This window comes from Primulina huaijiensis, chromosome 13 (genome assembly GCF_012295235.1).
Source record: "Primulina huaijiensis isolate GDHJ02 chromosome 13, ASM1229523v2, whole genome shotgun sequence".
In the NCBI taxonomy this organism is placed as follows: Eukaryota; Viridiplantae; Streptophyta; class Magnoliopsida; order Lamiales; family Gesneriaceae; genus Primulina; species Primulina huaijiensis.
This window is the reverse complement of record NC_133318.1, coordinates 4,570,193-4,592,403: the sequence shown is the minus strand read 5'-3', so window position 1 is coordinate 4,592,403 and position 22,211 is coordinate 4,570,193. Positions and strand designations below refer to the sequence as shown.

The window sequence follows — 22,211 nt, the reverse complement described above, 5'->3', positions numbered from 1 at the left end:
TTGGAATCCATGGACTCCCTCATAGTTGTTGTCTATACATCTCATTCTCTAGGAAGTGCTCTCATAACTTTCAAATCCATTTCACGATTAGAGTATTGTTTACTAAGAGATGCTAGTTCAATAACAATATCACTAAATCGATCATCAAAATCATTAAGAGTCTTGTCGGGCTTCGTCTTGGCATTATCAAACTTCTCGATTGCAATATTCAGTTTGTTCTCATTCGTTTGATCATTGCTTTTGTAAAGTTGGTCAGTTTCTCCCAAATTTTTTTGGCTTCTGTACTGATCTTTATCTTAGTAAACATGTTCTTCTCCAGGGCCTTGTAAAGAATGTCCTTGGCCACGTTGTTAAGTTATGCCTTCTTCTTGTCTTCAACAGTGCATTCTCACCGGTGCTTCTCGACCATTTGTGGCACACCCTTGGTCACTGCAACTGTTGTATTTTATTTCAAGATCTTTATCGAACCGTCACTGATGAAATATCATTGTCATCATCTTGAGCTGCTAAATGTGTATGTATTTGAACTTTTCAATCGTTGTAGTCTTCTTTGGAAAACATTAGAATCTGGTTAAAATATTTCATTTTAAAATATAGTTATCAATGTTTAGTAAACACCCTCTCTGATACTACTTGTTGGGAATGAATAGAATTTAAAAGAGTGTGAATAAACTCTCTTAAAAATTTCTAAACTTTGAACCGTTCTTATTAGTTTTTAGACTGTTATGAAATATTCTTGAACGAATATACTTGTTGGACTACTAAAAAGTGATTAAGTGCGATGGTCCAGTTGGACTAGTGATACACTATGTTTAACAGTTTAACAAGAAACATGTTGAAATATGATTTTCAAGAATGTAAAGTGCGAATAAAATAACACAAGTATTTTTATAGATGTTTTGAGATAAACTCTTGTGTCACCCCTTCATCCACTTAGGAATGTTTCCACTAAAATACTTTGGTTTTATAACTTCTTGTAACAACTCACTTTAGTTAATACTTATAATTGTCTAGGCTAAAACTATTAGTGATCACTTTACAAATTTGGATATTTAAGAACCCTTGATTCACTAAACAAAAATACAAAAACCCAATGGTCGGTCTGACAGCTTGTGTTGTTGGTGTAGCATGAAATGAACCTTGATGATATTACATAAACTGGAAAAAAATGTGCTGAGTGAGCAACTTGAGATCGAAAGATTAACTGTGCTCAAAGATCTTGAAATATGCAGGTTGAGAATGGTTCAAATTCTGTAAATGCTCGATAGTCCTCTTCTCTTCAAAATTCTGCATATTTTTAATTGAAAAGTTCTAATGATCGGATTTGCTTTTCCACAATCATCTGTACTATAACATGACAGAATGAACATGTCGCTTCAGTCAACGTACATATCATTAAATGCTCATTTAAAAGAACTGAAAACCTGAAAATACAATAGAGTAGCGGCTGAACCGGAAACAGTTCAATGTTTCTATTTTTTCAATCACTAAAATTTAGGGTAATAAAAATATTCTAACATATTGTAATCTCAATCACATAGGGTTGTGTTTACTTTAAATGATTGGATTATGTAGATAAATAACTCTATGATTATTGAAGTAATATAGAGGATTCGAAATAATGATATATAAAAAAAATCATATATTTATTTTGATTAATTATGATTAGAATTGATATTATAAGTAAATAATGATTCCCAATTTCACCATCCGATCAATATATTTTTATAATGATAATAGATTATAATTACAGTTGAAAAGTATTATTTTCTCATTTTTATATTATATATTTACTTATCTTTATTTTAACTCATTTAGANAATTTATATAAAAATATGAAGTTTAAATAAGATTTGTTATGAAATAATATAATGATAGATAGGCGGATAATTTTGGTAGTTTTAATTAAATTAGATGATCGTGTGATAAAAATCACACCAATTAAAAAAGATAAAATATCATTCATTAATAATACTTGATAGTGTTTGATCATTAATAAATTTAAATGCTCCGTGACGAATCGATCGTCAAGAGGTTTCAGAGTATTCTAAAGTACTCTTGAACTCCTTGGTTCAATAGAAGACACATGCATATTGTCAAAAAGAGATTTCATTCTTCACTCTTTTCAGTGGCAGAGTACCAAAATATATATACACGGAAGGCTTGTTTTAAGGTACATATAATCTAAGGCTATAATTATGGGTGACACTTTAATTTAGGGATTTACAATGATATACTTTCTATAAGTACTAGAAAATTCTAAATTAACTTGTATGACAGCTCATGTTGACACGCCCCCTCAAGTTGGTGCGTATATATCTCTAATGCCCAACTTGTGAAGTGAGACGTAGAAGTTTCTGCTGGACACAGCCTTTGTGAGGACATCTGCCAGCTGATCTTCTTACTTGACAAATGGGAACTGAATGATTTTCTCTTCAAGATTTTGTTTGATGAAGTGCCGATCAACTTCCACATGCTTAGTTCGATCATGCTGGATTGGATTGTGAGAGATGTCAATGGCTGCCTTATTGTCGCAGAACAAGTTCATTTCTGAGCTGGGGGCAAAGCCTATCTCAGTTAGTAATCTTGTTAATCAGAGTAGTTCGCACATACCCTTAGCCATACCTCGAAACTCTGCTTCGGCACTGGATAGAGCCACAACCTTTTGTTTCTTGCTTCTCCACGTAACAAGATTTCCTCCTACAAATGTGAAGTAACCTGAAGTAGACTTCCTATCAGAGATATTTCCTGCCCAATCTGGATCTGTATACCCATCAATATTGAAATGATTATTTTTTCTGAATATTAGTCCTTTCCTAGGAGAGAACTTTAAATACCGAAGAATCCGAGTTACTACATTCATATGTGCTTCGCTAGGGCAGTACCTGAATTGGCTCACTACGCTTACTACGTAGGCAATGTCTGGTCGAGTATGGGACAAGTAGATAAGCTTGCCAACTATCCTTTGGTACCTCTCTTTATCAGTGGGCACTTGACCAGCATACATTCCAAGTTGATGATTTTGGACAATAGGAGTATTTGCTGGCTTACAGTCTAACATCCCCACCTCTGATAGAAAGTCCAAAACATATTTTCTTTGACATAAAAATATGCCTTGTTTTGATCTGGATACCTCGATTTCCAAGAAGTATTTGAGTCCCCCTAAGTTCTTCATCTCAAACTCAGCCGACAACTGTTTTTGAAGCTTGGTGATTTCTTCTTCGTCATCCCCTATGATGATTATGTCATCTATGTAAACAATCAATGTGGTCACCTTCCTCGATTGGTGTTTTAGGAAAAGGGTATGGTCTGAATTACTTTGCTGGAATCCATATTTTTTCATAGCTGCACTGAATCGGCTGAACCATGCACGGGGAGATTGCTTCAAACCGTACAGTGCTTTTTGTAGTTTGCATACTACTTTCTCATCAGGATTTGTCGAGTATCCATGTGCGATGTCCATGAAGAGTTCTTCTTCTAAATTACCATGAAGGAATGCGTTCTTCACATCAAGTTGATGTAGCGGCCAATTTAAATTTGCTGCAAGAGATAATAAAACCCTAACAGTATTTAATTTTGCTACTGGTGAGAACGTTTCTTGATAATCTATACCATATGTCTGTGTGTACCCTTTCGCCACGAGCCTCGCCTTGTACCTGTCAATGGATCCATTAGCATTGTATTTAATGGAGAAGAACCATTTGCACCCTACTGTCTTTTTTCCTTCGGGTAATGGGACCAACTTCCAAGTTTTGTTTTTTTTCTAAGGCCTTTAGCTCTTCTTTTATCGCTTGACTCCATTGTGGATCACGTAGTGCTTCTTCTACATTTTGAGGAATATAATTTGAGGATAGTTCATGTGCAAAATCCTTGAGTGGTTTGGATAGCCTGTGAGTGGGCACATAGTTGGCTATAGGATATTTGGATCTTCTATCTTCTACTTCTGGAGAGTATCGGCTTGGTGGTTTGCCCCGGTTATGTCTATTAGGCAAAGAATATTGTACAATACTATTTAAATTATCAATAACATGAGATATGGCAGGGGAACTTACCTCAGTGATATTCTCAGGAGAAGGGCCTTCGGGTACTAAAGGAGGGGACCATCACTAGTTGGTTCTTCAGCTGTAGGATGTTCCTCAGTCAGCCTTCCCTCAGTATTTCCACCATTTGGTTGTTCATAGATCCCTTCCGATTCTAGCCATGTTGTTTCTAGCCAATTCACATCTTCATTTGAAGGCTCCCCTTGAAGAGATGACTTGGTAGCGTGCAATGGATAGAAGGTTTCTGCTTCAAGAAATGTGACGTCCATGGTGATGTATGCACATTTAGTGATGGGATCGAAACATCTATACCCTTTTTGATGCGTAGCGTAGCCCAAGAAAATACAACGGACTGCACATGGATCTAACTCGGTTCGCTGATTTTTATGGAGATGAACGAAGGCAACACATCCAAAGATTCGAGGTGGAAGCATTAACACCGTGGGTAGAGACGTATGGCTCGAGAGAGCCTGTAGAGGGGTCTGAAATTGTAGGATTTTGGAAGGCATTCTATTAAGTAAATATACGGCTGTTGTAACTGCATCACCCCAATGCAGAGAGGGCTCATGTGCTCAAATCAATAAAGCTCGTGTTGTTTCTAATATATGTCTATTTTTTCTCTCAGCGATGCCGTTTTGTTGAGGAGTATGGGAACACGAAGTTTCATGAACGAGACCGTGGTGCTGAAAGTAAGTCTTGAATTTTGTATTGACATATTCACCGCCGTTGTTGGTACGTAGGGTCTGAATTTTCGCTGAAAATTGTGTTTGAATCATTACATGAAATGATTGAAACACACCAAATACATCTTCTTTCCGTTGAAGTAGATACAACCATGTCATTCGAGTACAATCATCAATGAACGTAACAAACCATTTATTTCCAGATGGAATAATAACATGAGAGGGTCCCCATACATCCGAGTGAATTAAAGAAAAAGGCATGTCTCTTTTGGTGTGGCTTACTGGGTACGGAACTCTATGGCTTTTGGCTACAATACATGTTTCACATTTAAAAGATGATGGTTGTAATGTAGAAAATAGGGTTGGAAAGAGATGCTGAAAGTATTCAAAAGACGGATGTCCCAAGCGTTTATGTAGAAACTAAATTTGTTGTTCTTTATCACTGGTGTGCCGAGTGTGATGTGCATTCCCTGAACTAAAGTCATCCATGTAGTAGAGTCCCCCTTTCTTAGTACCACGCCCAATGATCTCCTTGGTGAGAATATCCTGAAGAAGACAGAAATTGGGATACATTAACACAACACAATTGAGATCAGTTTTAACTTTACTGACAGAGAGCAATTTAATTGATAAAGATGGAACAAATAAGGTATGATTCAGGGAAATGGATGAGGATAGGGCCATTGTTCCAGCTCCTGTGACTAGGTATTGAACTCGATTGGTATTTGCAATACAAGTTCTCCTTTGTTGAGTGCTATGCGAGAAATCATGGGAATCAAAAGTCATGTGATCAGTAGCCCCAGAGTCTATAATCCACTTGCTTTCGTTGTGATCATGACATGTGAACAACGATTGTCCGTAGTTACCTTGATCATCGAGAATGGTAAACAGATTTGTTGATTCTGGTTGAGTCGTGAGAGAGGATTGAGAGTCTGCACTTGCAATTGTTGTCCTTCCCGTGTCTTCATTTGTATCAGTCCCCTCGCATTTTTTTCGAGCTTGGAACTCACCCCACCACTCAGGGTACCCATGTAACTTAAAGCACGTTTCACGGGTATGTTTTGGGTTCCCACAGTGAGTGCATTTCAGACCTCCAAATTGGGGTTTTGATTTTTATTTTCTGGGTTTGAATCCTTTTGATGCCATGACCGCACCGGGAGCAATGTCACTACCTGATGTCATGACTACTTGCCTAATGTCTTCACATCGGACATGAGCATATGCCTGCTTAACTGTAGGGAATGGTTGTAATTGAATAACATCACTTCGAGTCTTATCTAGTCGATCATCTAAGACATCAAGGAAGACATAGACTCTATATATCTTCCTGTAAGATGGAATTATACTTCTGAATATCTCCTGGACATTTCATTGGATTAAGACGACGAAAGTCAAATTCGCTCCATAAACCTTGAAGATCATTGTAATATTTTTCAATGGAGCCACCCGCCTGCTTCATGCGAGTTACACGTCGTCGAAGGTCATATACTTGAGACGTATCAGTGCCATCAAAGAAAGTTATAGCAATTGAGTCACATACATGTTTAGCAGTTGGGAATAGAATAAAATTACCGATCAACAAAGGGTCCATCGAGTTGATCAACCATCCTTTGACAATGGCATTTTCTGTTCTCCATTTCCGGAACGATGGGTCAGTTTCGAGCGGTTGTACCGAGTCATCGGTGATATATCCCAGTTTGTCTTTTCCTGAGATATACATCTCAACGACTTGAGACCACAAGGCATAGTTGGAACCATCCAACTTAATGCCAATTGGAGCATTGGAGGAATCAGATGGGGTTTGAGGTGAGATTTGAACTTTGTTCAGGGCCTCTGTTATTTTAGTCGTCCAGTCCTCGAGACTACAGTCTGCCATGGTTTCTGTATGTTAGAAGTTTGGATCAGTGGGTGGAGGGAGCAACGATCCTAGGGACTTGCTCTGATACCATGTCAAAAAGAGATTTTATTCTTCACTCTTTTCAGTGGCAGAGTACCATAATATATATACACGGACGGCTTGTTCTAAGGTATATATAATCTAAGGCTATAATTTTGGGTGATACTTTAATTTAGGGATTTACAATGATATACTTTCTATAAGTACTAGAAAATTCTAAACTAACTTGTATGACAGCTCATGTTGACACATATTATTTCTAAACTTTCTTTTACATAGCTGGTGAGAGATTTCTTACTGCAATGTATGTTGTCAAGTTTTAGTATATGATAGAGTACATATATCATCTCACAAATAATGAACGATTTTATATTAAACTAAGTATTATAATTAAAATAATCTTAATTATTATTTTAAAAATCAAATATGAGATTTATAACATAAACTAAAATTGCAACAATTGAATGAATGATTACAATATTAATAATGAGGAAAATCAATGAGAGTTAAATTCTAGAGGTTAGATTTAACTTGACTATCCACTATGTTTAATTTCTATCAATGTTTTGACTTATAAACTAGAAGTATTTATGAATATCCACTATGTTTAATTTCTATCAATGTCTATGTCTTAAATACTTCTAGTTTATAAGTCAAAAATTTACAATCTTTCCAATTCTCATTCCCAATTAGAAAGCATAAATTTATTATCTAATATCCATTCTAATATTCCTATTAAAAATCATATATCAAATAACATAAACACCACAATAATTCTTGTAATGGCTTCAATAAGATTATATGCTTTTTGAACTATATAAATATCAATGATGTATTTTTCTACGTCCTATTTAAATTTCCTCTCTCGAATGCCAGATTTCAAACAAATATAATGGTACAATTAATGATCAGTTAATTAAATGAGATCAATTCAGAAAAGCACAAATAAACTGAACCAAGCACTTAGATATATTAGTCAAAATATCAAAAACATAGTTTCAAGTCAAGCTACTTTTTTCTTCTAGACAACGAAGTTAGTTCATAACAGAATAAAAATAAAAACAAAGCATGTTTTTGAACATCGTTCAAAGATCAAGAGATAAATAAAAACGAAGGTAGATGATACTTCCATGTCCCTGGATATATCTTTGTACGTCTTCGTATCAATTTTTTCTCGCTCTTCAATCTCTGTCTCACGTATCTCAATCGTCCTCCATCTGTTACTCTCGATAATCTGCCCCGAAGTTCTTCTAAAATGGCTAGGGTTCCTCTTTTAAACATGAAAGTATATAGTCTCCTTGTCATGAACGTCTTCAAGTGCTGAGGTGCCTCTAACAGGCACGTAGGCGCCTAATTAAAAATTCCGAAAATTAATTTCTATAAGGCTTTAGTGTTGAAGCGCATGTCCTCTTGATGCATGGGCGCTTAGGCGCCAATAAATAGGTACTAAGGTTTCTGTCTCTCGAATTTTCATCTTTTCACTGCGTCAGGTGCTCTCGAATTTAATTCCTTCGTTGCATGCTCTTCATTCCATTCTTGTTCAATTTCACCTCTTTTTGTACCTAAAAATTTCATGTAACCTAGATTCCTACACGACACAAAAACAAATATGAAACACACAATTCTGCAAAAAAAAAAAAATTAAATTAAATTAAATTGTGCTAATCCTAAACAAACCTAAAAGAAAGAAAAAAAAAAAGAGTAACTTAGAAACAACGTAGAGAATATGAATAAACAAACTCAAGTTTTGGAATAGTTTAATCATGACTAGCCTCAGAGATAAAATATCCAAGTTTTTCAAATCAAGTGTGTGCCACAACAAACTCATAAGCTCATTTGTGTGTGATTTGTCAGTCTCATCTAACTGACCATATACTAAGATAAATTCAAGAAACTTGCTCACTTCACAGATTCACAGACTCCTCAACTCAAGTTTAAAACCACAATCTTGCAAAATAAACATCTACTCGCACATATCGAAAGAACTTTTTGGGTGAACATTTTGTTCAATAGATATTCAAGAAAAGTGTCCCAAAATGTAATTCTATTTCATGAAATGTGTATGTGTAAATAATCATATCCATACTTATTGACAGTGTCTCTCAAGTATTCATAGTCTTAACTCTCGCAACCATTCTTCACTAGTATATTGAATAAATTTTACTTGGTCAGTAGGTTTTTCTACAAATAAAGGATAGGAATGCAAAGCAAGGGAATAAGTCTAAGATTGACTTTTTGCACACTCTTTTTTCAGATTATTCCCTCTGAATTTTTTCATAAATGCTTACTCCCTTGAGAATATCAAATAGTTTATGTGTTATTCATTATGTAGTTGATGTGGATTTTGAAATGAAGTCGAATGGGGTCAACAACGGTGCTTGTGGACGTGATAAGTTCAAATTAGGTGAATAAGGATTAATTGATGTTATTTGGTGGTTTAAAAGAATCAAATGGATAAATTTTTCCTAAATAATTAATAAGTCATATATTATTCGTATTTCACCTCGAATGGTGCTAGTTGTTGCCAGTATTTTTAAACTACGGTAACCAGTTGTTGCCAGTATTTTTAAAATTGAATCCAAGCAATTATACAAAAAAAAAAAAAAGAAATAAAACGTTCGAAATTCAAAAATTTACATCGACAGCCACGATTATTCACGTAATCAAATTATGTTATAAGATCAGTTGACTTAATTAGTGATTGACTAGTCTGTAACTGATTCAGTTCAGTTCATAAATAACTGATATTAGTCTTATCAGTTGACTTCCTGAAATTTTATGTTCCCCAAAAATAAATCAACAAGATAAATCAATAAGCCCTAAAATATTTTTGAAATAAGAAAACTTAGTCTCGGGTAGTGGCTTAGTGAAGATATCCGCTGCTTGTTGTTCAGTTGAAATATATTCCAGCCTATTGTCCTTCTTGAGAGTATGATCTCTGATGAAGTGATGTCTGACATCAATGTGCTTGGTTCTGGAATGAAGAACTGGATTATATGTAATCGCAATGGAGCTGGTTTTGTCACAAAAGATTGGTGACTCTTCAGCTATTACTCCATAATCTTTCAGTTGTTGCTGGATTCAGAGCAGTTGAGCAAACAACTTCCAGCAGCTAAATTTTCAGCTTCAGTTATGGAAGTGACTATGGATGTTTGCTTCTTGCTGAACCATGAAATCTGTCTGTGTCCCAGAAACTGACATGATCCACTTGTACTTTTACAATCAAGCTTATGTCCTGCATAATCTGCATCTGAATATCTTACTAAATTTAAAGATAAATCCTTAGCATACCATAAGCCAACATTTTGTGTGCGTTTTAGATATTTCAATATGCGTTTAGCAGCTAAGAAATGCGATTGTTTAGGATTAGCCTAAAATCTAGCACATAAACAGACAGTAAACATAATATCAGCACATCTAACAGTTAGGTATAATAAAGAAACTATTAGACCTCTATAGAGTGTCATCTCAACTGATATTCTCCCTTCATCTTTATCTAATTTAATTGATGAAATCGTGGAAGTGGATGCAGCTGAACATGTTTCATGTCAAATTTCTTTAGCAGTTTCTTTGTGCATTTGTTATGAGTGATATAAATACCAGTTTCCAGTTGTTTCACTTGCAGACCTATAAAGAATGTCAGTTCACTCATCATGCTCATCTCGAACTTATCATGCATTAGCTTAGCAAACTTATCGCATAAACTAACCCAAAATGCATGGCAAACTTATCCCATAAACTAACCCAAAAATTATAAAATCAACATAAATTTGAACAAATAATGAATGATCTTTCGTTGTAAATTTGAACAAAGTTTTATCAACTGGTCTCACTGTGAAATCATGATAGATTAAAAACTTTGATAAAGTCTCATACCAAGATCTAGGTGATTATTTTAAACCATATAAAGCTTTATTAAGATTATAAATCTGATCGGGGAGTAGGTGATGTACAAAATCTGGAGGCTGTTCTACATACACTTATTCTTGTAAATGACCGTTCAGAAATGCGCTTTTCACATTCATCTGATATACTTTGAAGTTTTTGAAAGATGCGTAGGCTAGAAATATCTTGATTGCTTCCAGTCTAGCAACTGGAGCATATGTCTCGTGGTAATCTATTCTTTCTTCCTGTTTGTAGCCTTGTGCGACCAGTCTTGTTTTGTTGCGCACAACTGAACTATCTTCGTTCAGTTTGTTCCTGTATACCCACTTGGTAAATATGACAGATTTTTAAGAGGGTCTTGGAACTAACGTCCAGAGATTGTTATGTGTAAATTGATTAAGCTCTTCTAGCATAGCAATTACCCAACTGGGATCAGCTAGAGCTTTTTCAGTTTTCTTTCGTTCCAGTTGCGATATAAAAGCAGAATATATATAAATAAGTTCAACATCTGATTTCTGGTTTTTACCAGATCAGATGGGTTACTTAATACAAAGTTTTGATGAAGATTTCTCCTCTATCTGTAGTTTGGATCTGTGAGACATCTTTTCATTTCTGGTTCAATTTGTAACCGACCAGTTTCTTCTGCTTCAGTTGGAATATTGTCAGTTTGTGTTTGAATGTGATCTTGATGCTCAACAAACTGATCATCAGAAATTATATCTTGTCCAGTTGGTTGTTCTACCAGTTCTGGCTCTGATGTTTGAAGGAAGTTTTTAACAACATGATTTTCATCTTCACTGTCAACCTCTAAACTTATATATGTTAAGCGATTAGTCAGCTCAACTGGATCAGTTAGCACAGTTTCATCAAATACAACATGTATAGATTCTTCAACATTGAGAGTACGTTTATTGAATATCCTATATGCTTTACTAACTGATGAATATTCTAATAATAATCTTTCATCTGATTTAACATCGAAGGTAGTTAAGTGATTCTTACCATTATTGTGAATGAAGCATCTACACCCAAATGTTCTAAAATATGAAACCACACTTTTCTTGTCTTTTCAGATCTCGTAAAGTATTTTCGAATAATTCTTATTAATCATTGATCTGTTCTGATTGTAACACGCTCTTTTAACTACTTCTGTTCAAAATTTTTGAGAAATACCAGAATCAGTTTTGGCATAGTACCACTAGTTGAAGGTTCATTTTGGCTATTAAAGCTCAGACCAGTCTTATATCCAACTGATTTTTCTGACCCTTGCATTTCAGTTAGCATGGCTGATGACTTGTTCCAAGCTTTGCATCTTAGAAAATTTGATACGAAGCTTCCTGAAGTTCTTTTACATGGATTTGAAATCCGTATGTGTTTTTTGCCATACGCTAATGCTATTATGCTGGGATTTTAGGGTGATTGACAAAAAGAGAAGAGTGATTATGATAGCAAGAAGAAGAAAATGGATCAGTGGAGACAGCTCCAGCAATTATTGCGAGCAGGTATATTATTACGGGAAACGACAGTGATTCGGATGATTCCGATGGGCAGAAGAGAGTTGGCCGGGTTGCCGAGGACGAACGGTTCGATGAGATGTCTGGAAAATTCAATCTATAGAAGCTGCATGGGAGATGTCTTCAGAACCATTCTTTGAATTCCTTGTTTAAAAAAAAATAGTCCATTTATTGTACGAAGAGTGGGTCTCATGTGAGACCGTCTCACGGATCGTAATCTGTGAGACGGGTCAACCCTACCCATATTCACAATAAAAAGTAATACTCTTAGCATAAAAAGTAATACTTTTTCATGAATGACCCAAATAAGATATCCGTCTCACAAATACAACCCGTGAGACCGTCTCACACAAGTTTTTGCCTTGTACGAAACTAGAGTTCTAAGCTCTATGTTTTCCTTTTGCCATTTTGTTTTAATTATTTAGTTTCAATTTTTAAATATAATTTCTCACGTTTTTTTCCCATTTCGCATTTAACTCAAATTCAACAATATATTATTCATATATTTCAGATTATATTATCCATATTGAAAGAAATATATTTTTCCTTAATTAATATTTCGGTTTTATATAGACATATTATATATATCTATACTATATTATTAAGTGTGAGATTCTTAGAGTAACTAGAGGACACCAAAATATTTAATTCTATAATTACATTTCTTACCCTACTAAAAGCCTCATCAACTCACTTCATATTTTACATAGAAAAAAATTAAATAAAACTTTCCTTTTAAGTCGAACAACTCTTCTAGATTGAAAATAATTTCGTGTTAATTGTTTAATATTATTTGATCAAATTAAAAATAATAATAACACATTCAATGAGTGTGTATTTTTTATTAATATATATCGAGTTTTGCATTCCTGGACTAACAAGATTTGTTTTTTAATTTGTATTTATCCCTAGATATTTCAGCCTTGATTAAAAGAGTATTATTCCTAATGAAACTCTTGCTTCATATATTGTAGGACTCTTTTATGAAATAGACTCTAGTTCAAATAAATGATATAAATATAGAGAGCTAAGACGGCCGCAATGGGTGTTTTCGCAGATAAAAAAACGAAGTGCTGTGCGATTTTGAGCAGAAAAATTTTGGTGATAAATTCATCGCTTTGTTGTGTAGTTGATCCGTATTGAAAAAACTCGAAGAAAAACACTCGTGTGGAGTGTTGCTTGAAGAGTTCTCTGGGTTTTTTTTATGCAACATAACATTCACATCTGTGATTTTATTGGGTTATTTTATATGCAATTTATTTTCTTGGGTTGTCGAGAAATATAGTTTTATACGTGCTAGTAGTATTGGTTTTTGTAAACGATTTACAAGTTTTCTAATGATTATTTTGTCATGATGCGTTATACAAGTATTTATGCTTATACATAATTTAATTAGTCTTATTTTGGATATTAAAATTTGTGTGTATGATAAATAATATATTTTGCTGTATATTGTGAATATGTATTAATAATATCGACACATATCATTATATTATGATACATACAATTTTATTATTTCTACACTCTAATGTTAAACAAACCACGTACACATATATCTTACATCTTTGGTTATATCTCAGCAACCGGGCATCATCACTTTAACAAACACCATAAGCTCTTGTATTCCCTACACGTGTAAACTAGTTCGTCACCTTCTCTGTACAGTGACAACGTGGTTCGATTCTCCCGCGAGTTTTACCTGCCGAAATCATAGTACCACCTCTTGTCTCCTCTCTTCCCCCCTTATTTTTACCAACCCTTACTATAACGATTCCCTTTTCGTTTATCTCCTTTTTTTATTTTTTTGTTTTTTCCTTTTGTATCTTTGCAAGATGATTTCCTCTTGTGGGTATCCCACTTTTAGGGCATTTGCCTTTTGCATTTCTTTTGGTGTTGTGTAGTTATAGATTTTAATGCCACCATGCAAATGGGTTTTGGTTTTTTATCGAAATACTCCGGTGGGTTAGCCTAAAACTTTTCTTGTTCTGGCCCTTGGCGGTATTTTTCATTTTTTTTTCCCAGGTTGTTTCTTCATATTTTGATCCCTCCTTTGTGGGACCACATAGGAATCCTGTGTTCCAATTTGGACTTTTTCCAAGGTTGTTTTTATCTTCTTTTTGTTTCTGTTTAATCTCGATGAATTGATGAAGAGAAATGGGAGAAAAGATTGGATCTTTTCCTATAAATTTGTCTCTCTTACTCTTCATGTCTTTGAAGGAATGGGATCGCCAATACATGCCTATGTTTTATTGTTTTGTAGGATGGGAAGAGTTAAGTTGAAGATACAGAGATTGGAGAACCTGAGCAGCCGGCAAGTTACCTATGGCAAACGGAGAGCTGGGATATTGAAAAAGGCTCAGGAAATTTCAGTGTTGTGCGACATTGATATTATCCTTCTTATGTTTTCTCCTACAGGAAAGCCTTCGATTTTTCGAGGACCACGCAGGTAGATTTTGAGCATTTAGTTTAGTTTGTATTTGTATTGTGCCATGTGATTGAGTCATTATTTTTTTTTTTATTCTTGCATTTTTTGGTTGTTGGAATTGGAAATGCTGTTATGTTAGGCTAGTGGTACGTGTATCTGTATCCTGATATCCCCTGTCTTGCCAAGAAATTTAGTTTATTCAAAGATAGAACTATGATTTTCAGTAAAATTGAAAACTTTATTAGTTTGAGATGAACTTTTCTGCTGGCTGGCGCTGCACAATGCTCGTATGACGAAAGAGAATACCATACATTAATTGCGGAAATTATTGAATGTGTGTGTCTTACTAGAGTCTGTAAGGTAGACAATAACTGAAGACTAAGGTTTCATAAGAAACCAGTAATTTCATGAAATAGAAATTAAAATGCAAGCCCTTGGTTATTCTTGTTTAAGTAAAACTTTTCACATGGACGATTTGGTGCTAAATACTCGCTATACTTATTGTTTCCGGTTTCAGCAACATTGATGAGATGATTGCAAAATATGCTCAACTTACAACGAAAGAAAGAGCTAAAAGGTAACAGTAATACTAACACTTGATTTGTTTGTATCATCATCGCGACTTATTCTTTTTTCCTCCATCTTTTTTGGTCTTTGAAACAGGAGGTTGGAGAGTCTCGAAGTAAGTTCAAAAGTTAAATATGAATCGTGTTCTTTAATTTATTCTTCTTTCTGAAAAAAATAATCGAATTTTGGTCCTTTGGATTCAATGACAGACATTAAAAAGAAATTTCAAGAAGCTCGACCAGGATGTGGATATAGAAGAGTTTCTTGATGCAAGGTGGATATCATATTGGTCAATTATATTTATTTGCTCTTCTTTGTAATTTCTGATCAATCTTACTTTCTTATATTCTGTTTTAATTTTCTTTTTTCAATTTTTGCAGTACACCGTCAATCGAGGTAGGTCTCATTTTTTCGTGGATCGTCTGTAATTATGAAAATTCGAGCCTACTTGATTGTTGGTCATCCTTAAAATCTTCTCCTGGTGATCTGCTACTGCTAGGAAATGCAAAACCGAGTGAGGATGCTGCGTGATCAGCTTACCCAAGTACATAATAGATTAAGGTAAAAGTTTTTAGCACATCAAGTATGATTTTTAATGGAATTTTCCATGAATAGAAGCACATAGGTTCAAGTTTTCGCCAAGGTGCTAGTTCAACGACTATGATGATTAAACAATCAAAATCTTTTAGAAACTTATCCTTTTCCCCTTGTTGATACTCAGGCTTCTGAAAAATAAAACGTTTTGCTATCTTTATTTCACTACTACTATCAGAAAATCTTGGGTGGTTGTGATCTAATGCTTGAATTTCTTTCTTTGTTGTCTTATATTCATCCCGGTAACTATCTTGATCTCGTCGCTGAATTCCTTTTAGATATTTGAACTATTTTATTTGTCCTCAGCTGGTGGACTAATCCAGACAAAATTGAAGACGTTGAACATCTTAATCAGATGGAGAATTCACTAATGGAATCTCTCAATAGGATTCGCATGCAAAAGGTACTGCATTTATTTCTTTGGTTCAGAAAAATGGATGAATTTTGAGAAATTTTATTTTTAGCAATCTGTAAAATAAGCATAATGTTGATTATCAGTATATGATTTCTTTGGATATTCTGCATGAACAATACCCAATGGAAAGAAACTAAAATAACCTATATATAATTCTACCTTAGCAGGAAAATTTTGGGAAGTACCCCCTTGTTCCATTTGATTGCACTAGCCAGGTATGGAATCAATCTACTAGTGCAAAGTGTTTACTTGCTGTTTTTTTTTTCTTTTTCCGTTTTTCGTATGTTACATATCATGGATAAAATAAACTCTCTTGAAAATTAATAGTTCCTAAATGGGATGCACTTTTCAACGACGACATCCAGTGAAATGCATTGCCAAACGCAGTCATGGTTTCCAGAGGGTGAGAGTCATATGATGCTATCGAATGAAGCCCATTTCTTGTCTAGTAGGTGAGTGGTTCTCCTCTGATGTGATATCATAAACTATATAGTTTGTTTTGACAAATCTAACGATAAGGATTATATATATTCATTGAGTTGAAACTTGGATGATTTGATTTTTGATTGTTTCTCTAGTATAATTTATAGTTTCTGACGTTTCTCTTCAGAGATTTGGAGTGCGCCCAAGATGCGTCCTTCCCCTCTTGTTCTAGTTTCTTTGGTGAGGTGAAAGAAGACAATCTTGAGAATTCAAGACAACAGAAAAATGAGGCACAGAATAGTATTACTATCGATGATTATACCAGCTCGGCTCAGTTGAGACTGCCTCTCAGTCAACAATTTCCATATTATCCATTTGGAAATTTAAGTTTTCCTAATGTCTTGGAGGCTGGGAGGGAGGCGAATTTTCTTCCTAGTGTTATGGATTATCAGATAAATGGAAATTTCGAACTCCCGAGATCCGTATACAACAGTTTGCAGCATAGTTTAGTTCCTACTGCTGGTTCATGCGCCATTTCTATGCTTAACGAGAACTCTTATCTTCAGGTAAGTCCTTGTCAATATTTAAATCTTCTTTGTGCGAAAAAATTATATTTTAAGGTTGGTTTGGATGCGTTTATGCCTCAAGTTACATTAGCTGCGAGTTCTTGCAGTCCTGTCTTAATGTTTTCTATCTAACCTTCATATGTTACTGCTGCAAATCATTGGTATCTCGCAGCCCCCTAATTAGCCTGAAGATTCGGTTAAAAACTTGGCTCTAAAAACTGTCGAGAACGATAAAGATCAGCCGTTAAATTATCATGCGCCTACAGCTCGTTCTGGCACAGACAAACTAGGATATTTGCTGTCTCACAGATAAATAAGACATTGGTGCACGACTCTTGGCATCATTATTTCGACATTTTGCGTTGATACAGGTTCTGTTTCTGGTTATTATTCGAGATCTTATATGAACTTCACACCCAAAGCCAAGGGTGGATAGAAAAATTTCAAAAGAAATTCTTGTAATGACTTATTCTAAATTTTCCACATAAAGATGCGTTTTTCTTTAAAGATTGCCGGTGATTCAGTAAAACATAAGATTGTCTGTGATTTAGTAAACATTATATCAATAATAATTGCCATTACAATTCTCTGTACACTGAAGCTCCCTTTGTTTGCAAGTACAGCACAAATCTCTGCCAATTCCATAAACATGAAAAACATCATACTTAATTTTCATCTTCAGAATGTAATGAAATCAATTAGAGAATGTCTGGATAATGGTGTTGTGCCATGGGTCCGAAAGGTGCTGCAACAGGTTGTCAAATGGCCCTTTCCCAGTCACATTGTGCTGCACAATGAATCCCAAGAATGCCAACATTGCTAGTCTTCCTGCAAATTCATACACAAGTACATTAAAATCCTCATTCCGCCACTGATTCGAAACGTCACTGATTTGAAACGTTAGAAACACGAATATAGGAGACAATCAATACTTAACAACTGTAAACATCATCTTACCGTTGGCTATCTCTTTCTCCTTAGCTTCCAAAGAGGGAGAGAAGTTCAAAGGGTTGAAAATGCCTCCAGGATAGCCAACTTCATTGGGAGGCAAGCAGTAGTTCTTAAAGATGGGATCTTGGTTGACACTTCCTGGGTTCTTGATGTCTTGCCACCTCCTGATCTCGACGTAGTGGAACAGGATAAACTCGATAACGAAGAGGGTCGATGAGGAGGCGAAGTAATCCGCTTTCCCTGCGTCGTACCATTTCGGAACATTGATGATTCCGATGGACGAAAAAACTTCGGGCAACAGCATGCCTGCAACACCGAGCATTGCCCATCGGCTGTTCACAAGCTCAGCCTGGACAAACCACCTCAAGTTCTCCGGGTCTTCTGCTAGTCCTAGTGGATCAAATCCATTGTCACCTGGAAGACTGAGAAAAGAAAACACATAAGAAACAGACTCAGTAGCCTTAAATTTCGACTCGTTTACACACCTGCCGTTAAGGTAGTCGGGAGAAGCCAACCCCGGCAGCCATTGGCCTTTCTTGGCTTCCACTTTGACTGATCTGTAGGATGAAACCGCCGGTTTCACGGAGACTTCCCGGTTCAATTTTCCGGATGATCCATTGAGGAATCGGGTTTTCGAAGCACATGGCCGAAAACCGGCAACGGAAGCTTGTGTGGTGACAGTGGCCATTTCTCCAAGGTGAATTCTTGAACCGGAGAAATTGTACTGAATGGTTTCGTGGGCTACGAATAAATGTTTCGTGTTCGCAATTTGTATGGTTGGTTTTGCTGTCTGATACACTTGTGGCGCTGGTTCAAGATTGGATTTGAACCATTGGGTCGCTAGATTTTTGGGATCGAACGGGTGTGATTCGATGGGATAGCCAAACGAAATCCTGATCTTATCTTTATCCCATTTGGCAAATCCTCGTATCTCTTTCTTTGCAGCTGTTGGTGTTTTGAGATCATGAGGGACCCCTTCCTATGGATTGGTGGTGCTGGGATTAAAGATGAATCTCTTTTACACCATTCGGTTAGGATAAAAATTTGTTTGAGACGGTCTCACGGGTCGTATTTTGTGAGATAGATATCTTATCTGGGTCATCCATGAAAAAGTATTACTTTTTATGTTAGGAGTGTTACTTTTTATTGTAAATATCGGTAGGATTGACCCGTCTCACAAATAAAGATTCGTGAGACCGTCTCACAAGAGACCTACTCATCGGCTAGGGACATGTGTCGAGTTCAAAGCTTACATGGATGATTGATTGCATTTGTTCGACCCTACCCACATAAATAGTGTCTTAAAACCACTTAATTGACACATGTCAAACTCTTCGTTTTATGGAGTTGACACGTATCAACTTCTCAATAGTTTTGGGAAAGTGCGTATCAACTTAATGCAACGAAGAGTTTGACACAATGTTCATCAATGATTTTGGGACATCATCTATCTAGCCCAAAATAATTTTGATAATTGAATTTGTATACAAAATAAAATATTTAGAACTTTTAACGGGCTTGGATCTTGCTACAAGGCCCGAGTTTGAATTCGGTCCAACTTCCAAGTCCAACATGGCAGCCTAAATTGACACTCGGAAAGGCTTTGGTTCGATTTGAATTTTGAATATTTTTGGATTAAAATTTTGAAAATTGTTCTCGAAAAACTTCTTCAAAGTATATTTTTCATGAAGTTTCAGACATTATTATAATATTTTGTTTGCTTTCAAAAACTAAATAAAAATTTTGAAATTATTAAATATATTTGCTATACATAGATGGAAAGAACGGTATATTGGAAATGAGATGATGTTAGATTTTCAAAAATGAAATAATAAAGCCAATTTTGTAAATCGATGAGAAAAAAGTACTTGAAAAATATTCACCCCTATATTCTATACACAAAAACTCTGGTTAAATTTGTAAAACTGGTATCTAACCATTTCCAATACATGAAAAAATATGGATCAAATTAACTCATCTCACAAAAATAAAACGTAAACGTACAGAGCTTGATAATAATCGTAATAAAAATAATAATAGTAAGAAAAAAGTGCAAATTCGATCTCATATTAGAACATTTTATTCGTGATTTTGCTATTCATCAAATCAAGAGTAAGTTTCTTGTGAGACGGTCTCAAGAATTTTTATCTGTGAGACGGGTCATTCCTATCGATATTAACAATAAAAAGTAATATTTTTCATGGATGAGCCAAATAAGATATTCGACCTACGAAATTGATCCGTGAGACCATCTCACCAGAGTTTTTGTGTCAAATTAGTTAGTTTTATTCGTGTATCAATCTTTGGCAAACAACAAACTAAAATTACGAAACAAAATTAAAAAATTATAGATTGAAACTGTCAAATTGGAAGGACAAATATAGACCCGAATAAATTGCAGTCTTGATTGTGATAATTGCAAAAACCACAAAAGAAACAAGCATCAGGCCTTTTATTGATTACACAAATTGAAAACAGACAACATCCAACGGTCCAAATTCTAACATCACGCCAACCAAGGCCTGACTAGCTTCACAGCTTTAATGGAAAGAGCTCCAAAATTGCTATTTCCAAGACAAACAAACGCAACCATAAAACTAATATTATTATAAAACTATACTGATTCTGCCTGCAGCACTAAAAAAGACCTGGACAGAACACTTCCATTTTGACCAAAAATGGCTAGAGCCACTCCAAAATCAGCACTACCCATTTTGACACACCCCAACTACGTATACTGCCTAATAGAAACTAGAAATATTGATAGATTTTTTTTTTAAGTGAATTGTCCGCCGGTGAAAGTCTGGCCGAAGGACCATCCGGAGGGGATGACGTTGTCGCATACGACGGTGCTGCCATCGCTGGTGGTGACCTTGAAAGAGAGGCTCTGGCCGTCGATGTTGGAGTTGCTTTGCCAGTTTTGGCCCCAGTTCCTCGACATGGGCTCCCAGTTGGTCCTCGAACCTTTCATGGATACGGACTGGACATCACCGGCACCTCCGACGTTGGTGATCAGTACGAGGTTGAAGTAAGAATGTCCGTTTATGGTGAACCTTATGCCTCCCCTTTTTTGGCATGCCACCCTGCAAATTATATCAAATAAATAGATTAGTTCGACCCTCCCTTTGGAATGATTTCCAAGGATAGATAAATGGCAGCTATAGAGACAGAAATTTTTTTTGCATCATATTAGTCCAAGTTAAAAAAACATCATATCATTAACCAATACTTAACAAAGGGTCGAATAAATCGAGAAAATATAAGTACGCAGCTTTGTTTAAAGAATCTTTTAAACTACATAAACTCAGTTGATTAAACCAGTGAAGAAATTTATGAATAGTTTTCCCATGCATGTCAAGATTTAAAATTCTTGATTTTCAGATGTTGGAAGCATAAAATCTGAGACATGTCTAATTAATCAAAGCAGGGGCGGAGGTACAGCCTCATGTACCCGGGCGGTCCAAATTTTTTTTAAAAAATTTGTATGTAAATTTTTGTATAATTTTAGATAAATTTGATATTAATCTGGGTAGATCAATTTAAAATATTAAAGGATATTAGCGTTTAAAATTCTAGCCTGGTTAACGCCAAATTCCTGGCTCCGCCGCTGAATCCAAGAACATATGCATTAATTCATATGTACCTTCTGTAGGAAATAGGAACAACCCCGGCTTCAGATTTCGCAATCTGCTGAAAGACTGGCTGAGAAAGATCGAAGTGGTGGTTCGGTGGGTTGCACCACCCGCCAGAGTTGCTGGGCAAGGCGTTGTTCGGCGGGCAGAAATTGGTGGCGGTTACCACAACCGACGACTGTAAGCACCATTTCTGCTCCTTCACACACTTCAGCTCGAAACAAGCACCGCAAATCTGCCCGTAGTTGAACAGCGCCATACTCAGTGCGGCCGTGTTGGTACCGTACCCTTCACTGTACAGATTCCCATACCCACAAGCCCCGCCTGCATGGCCGGAGAAACAACCACAAATCAACAAATATAGAGTGAAATCTAAGTAATTTCAGCGTAAATGTAACCATACCCATGGTGCCGGAAGCGTCGCCGCCTCCATAGAAAGTGGCGCGCGCCTCAGTCCATCCTTCTTCGTATCCATACGAAAACGAGGCCGTGTACAAACTTGTAAACAGACATGCGAGAATCAAGAGGCTCACACAGAAAGACATGATTAATTTTTTGAAGTTAATCTATTTGAATGTTCTTTTCATATAAATTCTGTGAGACTGAGAGAAAGCTTGAT

General features: G+C 35.7%; 4 protein-coding genes across 6 annotated transcripts; 1 reads left to right on the top strand and 3 right to left on the bottom strand.

The window, feature by feature from the left end:
* Positions 1–6,038: 6,038 nt before the first annotated feature.
* LOC140991143 (uncharacterized) lies at positions 6,039–6,599 on the bottom strand. The gene has a single exon (XM_073461103.1). It carries the CDS (start codon positions 6,597–6,599, stop codon positions 6,039–6,041), a length of 561 nt encoding a protein of 186 aa, XP_073317204.1.
* A 7,013-nt stretch (positions 6,600–13,612) lies between these two features.
* On the top strand, positions 13,613–17,760 carry LOC140991552 (agamous-like MADS-box protein AGL65). 3 transcript variants are annotated; one of them, XM_073461560.1, is made up of 12 exons: positions 13,613–13,732; positions 14,280–14,465; positions 14,962–15,021; positions 15,108–15,126; positions 15,221–15,285; positions 15,392–15,407; positions 15,511–15,572; positions 15,912–16,008; positions 16,188–16,235; positions 16,348–16,472; positions 16,631–17,009; positions 17,182–17,760. In XM_073461560.1, the coding sequence occupies exons 2-12, from the start codon at positions 14,281–14,283 to the stop codon at positions 17,191–17,193; spliced, it is 1,068 nt and encodes a 355-aa protein (XP_073317661.1). In that variant the 5' UTR covers positions 13,613–13,732; position 14,280; the 3' UTR covers positions 17,194–17,760. The 3 variants fall into 3 exon arrangements, with proteins under 3 accessions (XP_073317661.1, XP_073317659.1, XP_073317658.1); XM_073461558.1 differs by lacking the exon at positions 13,613–13,732 and adding an exon at positions 13,748–14,118; XM_073461557.1 differs by lacking the exon at positions 13,613–13,732 and adding an exon at positions 14,110–14,208.
* On the bottom strand, positions 17,556–18,716 carry LOC140991553 (chlorophyll a-b binding protein P4, chloroplastic-like). Its single transcript, XM_073461561.1, has 3 exons — positions 18,446–18,716; positions 17,967–18,382; positions 17,556–17,837 (listed from the first exon to the last, which is right to left on the bottom strand). Exons 1-3 carry the CDS (start codon positions 18,646–18,648, stop codon positions 17,704–17,706), a joined length of 753 nt encoding a protein of 250 aa, XP_073317662.1. The 5' UTR covers positions 18,649–18,716; the 3' UTR covers positions 17,556–17,703.
* Positions 18,717–20,343: 1,627 nt separating this feature from the next.
* On the bottom strand, positions 20,344–22,211 carry LOC140991739 (expansin-A15-like). The gene is made up of 3 exons (XM_073461865.1): positions 21,996–22,211; positions 21,604–21,916; positions 20,344–21,043 (listed from the first exon to the last, which is right to left on the bottom strand). Exons 1-3 carry the CDS (start codon positions 22,135–22,137, stop codon positions 20,737–20,739), a joined length of 762 nt encoding a protein of 253 aa, XP_073317966.1. The 5' UTR covers positions 22,138–22,211; the 3' UTR covers positions 20,344–20,736.